The sequence below is a fragment of the Gymnodraco acuticeps genome, unplaced genomic scaffold (assembly GCF_902827175.1).
Source record: "Gymnodraco acuticeps unplaced genomic scaffold, fGymAcu1.1, whole genome shotgun sequence".
Lineage (NCBI taxonomy): Eukaryota > Metazoa > Chordata > Actinopteri > Perciformes > Bathydraconidae > Gymnodraco > Gymnodraco acuticeps.
Window position 1 is genome coordinate 90945 of NW_022991946.1, and position 6556 is coordinate 97500.

At 41.9% G+C, this 6556-nt stretch overlaps 1 protein-coding gene across 2 annotated transcripts in view; it reads right to left on the reverse strand.

The window, feature by feature from the left end:
• Positions 1-3628: 3628 nt before the first annotated feature.
• The window catches only part of lhx2b (LIM homeobox 2b), a 10958-nt gene continuing 8030 nt past the window's right edge, over positions 3629-6556 (reverse strand). For both annotated transcript variants that reach the window (XM_034200545.1, XM_034200544.1), the window contains exon 5: positions 3629-4332. In XM_034200545.1, the coding sequence (XP_034056436.1) occupies positions 4042-4332 (291 nt within the window). In that variant the 3' untranslated portion in view covers positions 3629-4041. The remainder of the gene's footprint in view (positions 4333-6556) is intronic.

Genomic DNA, 6556 nt, shown 5'->3' on the forward strand with positions numbered 1-6556 from the left:
AACACAGAGAAGACCTGTCTGTGCTGCCCCAGAACGCCTCCTTGGACATTTCTCATTTTCCATTGTTTACTTCCTGGGTACTGTGACGTATTTCGGGTATAGTGAGGTTACGTCTGCGGAGCCGTTACGTTTGGACCAATCCTCGGGCTTCCTCACACACACACACTCGGCGGGACGCTGCGAAGCTCGCTGCTGGGAGGAGCACACACAAACTCCCAGCCAGGCTGCGGGTGTGTGTGTGTTTCGGGCTGGGTTTCGCTGTGTCTCGCTGGGCTCACAGGGGGGGGGGGCAGGAGCTCCAACAAGCCGTTTAGGACAGAGAGTGAATACACATACTATAGGCTACAGAGATACTGTATGAGAAACCAATGTGAGTTTGGAACATTGAACAATGTAAATATATTCTAGTAGACCTCAACAATGGAACTATAATCAGTAGAAATGGCCATGTCATGGGACCTTTAAATCCAGTTAAGCCCCATGCCCCCGGTATCGACACATTCAACAAACTCTGAATGTGTCAGTTAACGGGAAGAAACTCAGCTATCAGACAATATTAACCATTTTTAGCTAAACGAAACAAAAGGGTAACAACAAAGGCTCTAAATTAGCCCTGAGCGAAAACATGCTAATGCACTTAGCACAGAATTCACGGTAAAATACCCTTATTACTTATTGGATCTGCACAAACAATCGATCAGAACTCGCGACATGGGAAGCAAAACCAGACATCACACAACGTAGCTTTAGGTAGCAAAAAACGGCCAATTTGTCTTACCTTTTGCTGCTTCTGATCAAAAGTTGTGTTCAATGGCATTAAAGCGATAAAAACGCTGCTGAACGTTAATCCAATAGTTAATCCAATGTGTCTGTGTCACTTTGAAATGATTACTGATAATCCATCATTCCATTTTTATGTCAATAACGAAGATTTCATATTAGCTGCTACGAGAGTGTATGACAGCTTCTGGTATTGGGCATTCTGGCTATGCATCACTCATTCACCAATGGGTAATGTTTAGATGGGTTTATAGGATAGGAACTTCCCCACGATTCTATTGGCTCTAACGGTTCAAAAGAGGTGTCAATCATCAAAATCGACAGAGGGGGGCCAGAGATATGGAAAATATATTGATTCTGACTTTTCTACATCCAACTCACAGGTTTATCATTGCTTTGAGAACAAAGATTATAATTGAACCCTTTTAGAAGGGAAGTTATCATTTGTTCTTGGAATGTCATTTTCGAGCCTGAGACCTGAAAACAGGCTGGTAGCTTAACTGTGAGGGATTTCTTCTATTTTAATGCCACATTCAGTAAGAAGGGTTAAATGAACGGTCCTCGTGAAATGATATAATCAGACATAATATGCAGAGACAGCAGGTTGCAGCATGCACACACACACACACACACACACACACACACACACACACACACACACACACACACACACACACACACACACACACACACACACTTCTGTTCTGATTGGATGCATGACATGTACATTTGTACTTTAAGGAATGATGATACCGAGTCAGTTTCACGTTCGTTTTTTTTGTGTTTTTTAAAGTTTTAAAGCATGGTTTTCCGGCAGAGGTCGGGTCAGTCTGCACAATAAGTATTAACTTTGATATCTGAACATGATGAAGTCCTGTTTATATACGGGCAACAATAATATAGTGTCATACTTATATTCATTAATCGAAACAAATTGTATTCTTACTTCATACGTCATCTGTACCTTTCAGAAGTCCTTTTCATTCGAATTTGGTGTACCCAAAAACCTGAATCGTATTTGTTTACTTCGAAATTGGAATTATTTTCCTACATTTCCCAGATTAATTATTAATAATTTTCACTGATTACAGAGTATGGGCAGATTATGAGACATTGGACACCTTGGACTGTATACATAAAGCCCCCTATAATAATACTAATAGAACACAGATGTATCCTGCCAGACTCGCTGGTTCTCTCCAGATTCTCTCTTTGCATTTAGTTTCTCACAACTGTGATAACGATTGGTTGAAAACTGCACCCTCATTGTTAAACTTGGGTGAAGATGGAAAAAAGACAATAATACCACCAGGTGTTGTGCCCGGTAGGCCATCCCAGAGAATGACACCCTAACTTTTTCACTGCACTCAGGTCAGGTCTTTCCATCCAGAAACAAACGTATCCTCACGTACAAGTCCCTCCATTCCCTCGCCCCCCAGTACCTATCGGACCTCCTCCATCCCTACACCCCTTCTCGGAGTCTGCGGTCCTCAGACACGGGCCTGCTCTCCATCCCCCGCTCTCACCTCCGAACTGTAGGTGACAGGGCGTTCAGTGTTGTGGCCCCCACCCTCTGGAATGCTCTTCCTGCCGAGATCCGTAATGCTGCCTCCCTGGACATCTTCAAAGCATCACTAAAAACACACCTGTTCACCCTGGCCTTCGGGCCCGAGCCCTTTTCTGGTCCCCCGGCTTCCTTTATTTCTTTCTTTGGTTTGCCCGTTGATTGTCTGTCTGTTTGTTTGTCCACCATGTACAGCGACCTTGGGTCCCTTGAAAGGCGCTATATAAATATCATTTATTATTATTATTATTATTATTATAACAAGCTTAATGAGCAAAATACAAGTGAATGGTTATGAGTAACAATGCAAATGTCAAGAAACAAGAAGCCAAAATGTATACTGAGAGATGTCAGCTATGTTAATCAGGATAGATTTACATAGTATATATATATACTGTATATATATATATATGAACCCCGACCTCTCAGTGTCTGAACTTCCACTATGAGCTCTGGAGGAATCACAAAAGCATACACTGAAAAATACTGAAACGTTGACAGTATAAAATACTGTGTGTACTACTGTGTGTAGTACTGTGTGTACACTGAGAGGCAGCTGCAGCTCCGGAGCCGCTCGTCCACTGGCGGGAAGACCGGCAAGATAATGAACCCTGATCGCTTGTGAGTGTCTTCACACCTTCTATGACGCTGATCAGTGTGTGAGTGGGTAAATACTGAGTGACCGGAAGACAACATGTAGTTTGTTTATCATGTCATGGAAAAAGAAAAGTAGGATCAGCAGGGATGTTTGTATAATTGTGAGAGCTCAGTCAGGATCTGATCAATGCCACCAGAGTCAGGGTCTTCACAGCAAATGATAAGTTTTAGTCCAAGAAAATGTGATAATCCACTTATTTCCCCCGTCTCAGTTCTGTATGTGACCTGTGTCCCAGTTTGCCAATTCTAAAAGTGCATTCAACTTAAATGATTCCATAATAATTGCTTTTCAAACATAGTGTCCTCATGTAGCTCTGCTCGAATCCTGTTTTTGACAAAGTGAGGAAGAGAATTCTCGTAGGTAAAAGCATGACATTCGTTTGCCCAGCTCTCATCAGACCTAACCACTGAATGGAGCTTTAGAAATGAAAGCGCTGCACACTGCGTATAACTGAATGTAAAATACACACATGCAGACACACACGCACACACACATGCAGACACACACGCAGACACACACGCACACACACATGTACAAATGGAGGTCATGACTCTCTTGCAGTGAAATCATTGTGTGTGATGCTGTTTGAGAGGAAGTGGACTGTGAGGCACGGGGCAGTCGTAGAATATTGTAACCTGTGTTTAATCTCAGATTTTCAAAAAAAGATTATTTTACAATCCTTTCTAACAGTGACTCTTGAACAACAACATAAATACTGTGCTGGAAAAAATGAATGAATTCAAAATTAAGCAGTTTCTTTTTTCCCGCAGTCTCTTTCTGTAAACATTGAAAAATGCAAATCAAGTCTCCTCAGTTCTCGACAAGACAACAACATCAAAATAACAACAACTGCTCCATCTGTAAGGCCCGGCCGCCTCACTATGCAAATAGTCTCTAATGGGCTCAGAGCGAAATTATTTCTTTTTTCATGTTTCCGTTACCTTCTCTTCTCTAATCCATTAATGTTGGAAGGAGTCAACAGTTCTTAGTTTTAGATCCAGTAGGGCGGAGCAGAGTTGAGAGGGGGAGGGGTGGGGCATCAGAAGAGGCTGGTCAGCGTGGTCTGTGACGGGCTCCGGCACTCGTGGACGTCCATGCCGCCCGGCACGGAGCTGAGCACCGAGGTGACGGTGGGCATGGTTGGGTTGGTCAAGTCTGTGAGGGTGGTGGGGGTGCTGGAGGGGCTCATTGAGGCGTTGGAGATATCTGAGGCCGGGCCCGACGGCGTCCCCCCCGGCAGCGTGGAGCCGTCCGAGGCCTTGTCCCCCCCCGTGCTCTCCTGCCGCAGCAGGTTCCTCCTGAACTTGGCCCGGGCGTTCTGGAACCAGACCTGCAGGAACAACATCATCCTGTTACTATAGGAACGGACCACCTGAAGACCCTCATATTTAATCATTACCAACGGGTCAGCTTTACATTACACAAACAAATATATGTATCTATAATGGTATCTGTTTTATCCATCTACACTGAAACAACTGAAAGGTTTACTTTAATTAAATGTATGATGTCAACAGATTTCACATAATTGTATTAGTTTAGTTAAAAGCAATAATATTAAGTTTAAATAAAAAATAATAGGTTCAACGTTTCAGTTTTTTACGTGTATGTTTTTAGATGTAGGTCTTCACCATTTATGGATCTCATCATCAGTATAAAGGACAGTTTGAACATTTCGGATGTAGCATCTCCTTCTAGAACTAGTGTCCTTATTGCTGTGAATAAACCACACAACACAGAACTATTTTCATATGTATAATTTATTTGTCTTTCTTTGTTCCGTGCAAGGTCCGGGATTATAAACCAGGAAATGCATAAATATAAAATATATAGAAATATAAATAAAATATATAATGGTGTACATTTATATAATTCACACAACTAGAGGTCATTCAGACTCTGTGTAATCAAATGTTTCAATCGATGGACATTAAGCTGTCTTTGGCTCTTTTCTGCTGTAACAATGTCCCCTCATAAAGGTATTGTGATTCTGGTTAACACAGTGCATCAATTAGCAGCTCAACAGAAGCTATTTCCCTAACCAAAGCCCAGACGCGTTGAGCCTAAATGTAACCAAGCCCTCACCAAACCTGACACAGATCCTGCTGATAGGGACATCAGAGGAAATAAAGGTGTCTTGTTTTTAGTTTGAAGGACTTTTTGCAGCAAAACAGCAAAGAATCATTTTTGATTTTGCAGAAACCCAAGTAGACTGATATTAACTCGCCACACCGCAGCACAACACACACGGGTGAGCATCTCCGCGTGCCTTTAAAAAGTGTGTTTGCGAGTCAAGGATAAAAGAACACTTAAAAACACAACGCTGTGTACAAAACTCATAAAAGCCTTTCTCTCCAGTCAAAGCCATGGTAGCCACAGAAATAAACTTTTCTTTCATGTCTGCTCATGAAAGTAGAGCCTTGGCTTCCTGCTTTAGATGATAGTGTAAAAGATAATAATTGACCTGTCTATAGTGTGTAGGGATAAAAGCAGCTATGATTTCAGTCATTACTCTCGTTAAAAAGGCCCTGCAGCACACTTTTGAAACGCGTACCCTGCTCCTCATTCTCCCTGATGTTAATGTATTTCAATACACTAAATCTTTGCTCTCTTTTTCAATACTGAAAATGAGAATCTGAGTTGTGTTGAGTCTGCAGTGTAGCGGTGTAGCAGTGTTAGCGCTGGAATCATGACGGAGCCATGGGAAACGGCTTCAGCTGGAATAACAGGCTGTGTGAAAACTGGAATGTATCAAAGCAAAACGACTGCTTTGTTTTCTGCAAGCGTTAATTAAAGCAGCGGGAGGAGGATTGTTTTCCTCCTCCGAAAGAATTTGATTCAGAAACCTTTTTGTCTCAGTTTTATTCTTCTCAGTCCCCCAGATCATTTGCTGTCGTCTTTTGTGGAAATCAAACGCTGTGTTGTGCTTCCTCTCTCTTTGCGTGTAACAGAGCTTTTTGTTTTGCATCTCTCAGTACTCAACGTCATATCTTCCACTGAAATACTAATCACTTTGTTTCTTTTCAGAGGTAACTTTGCATTCCAATAAAAACATGCATTGAATGTTCATCGTTGCTTGAGGTCATTAGAATCTCGGATTCTTTTGTGTGCAGCTTTTAAAAATAGTTTCTTAAATGTTTTAATCTAAGTGAGAAAAAAAGGCTTCTTTCTGATTTTGTTCAGCTTGTTTGCAGTTTTCTTTCCAAGAATTTCCCCGGAATAGAAACATCTTAAAATAAGCAGCGAGCTCCTTCCAGTAAAACCTCACTTCTTTAGTTTACATTTGGAAGAAGGCTGATGTGCAGAAAACAAGAGAAGCTCTTTAACCCCTGATAGCATGTGTCTCCTACACCACAGTGGAGGACAGAAAAAGACTGTAGAGGACAGTGGAGGACAGAAAAAGACTGTAGAGGACAGTGGAGGAGAGTGAAGGACAGAAAGGCACAGAAAAGAACAGACACAGACCTTAAAGGATGGTGCAGGAAAGTGAAAGACAATAAAGAACAGATGACAGATAAGGACGGTTAAGGACAGAAGAAGACATTGGAGGACAG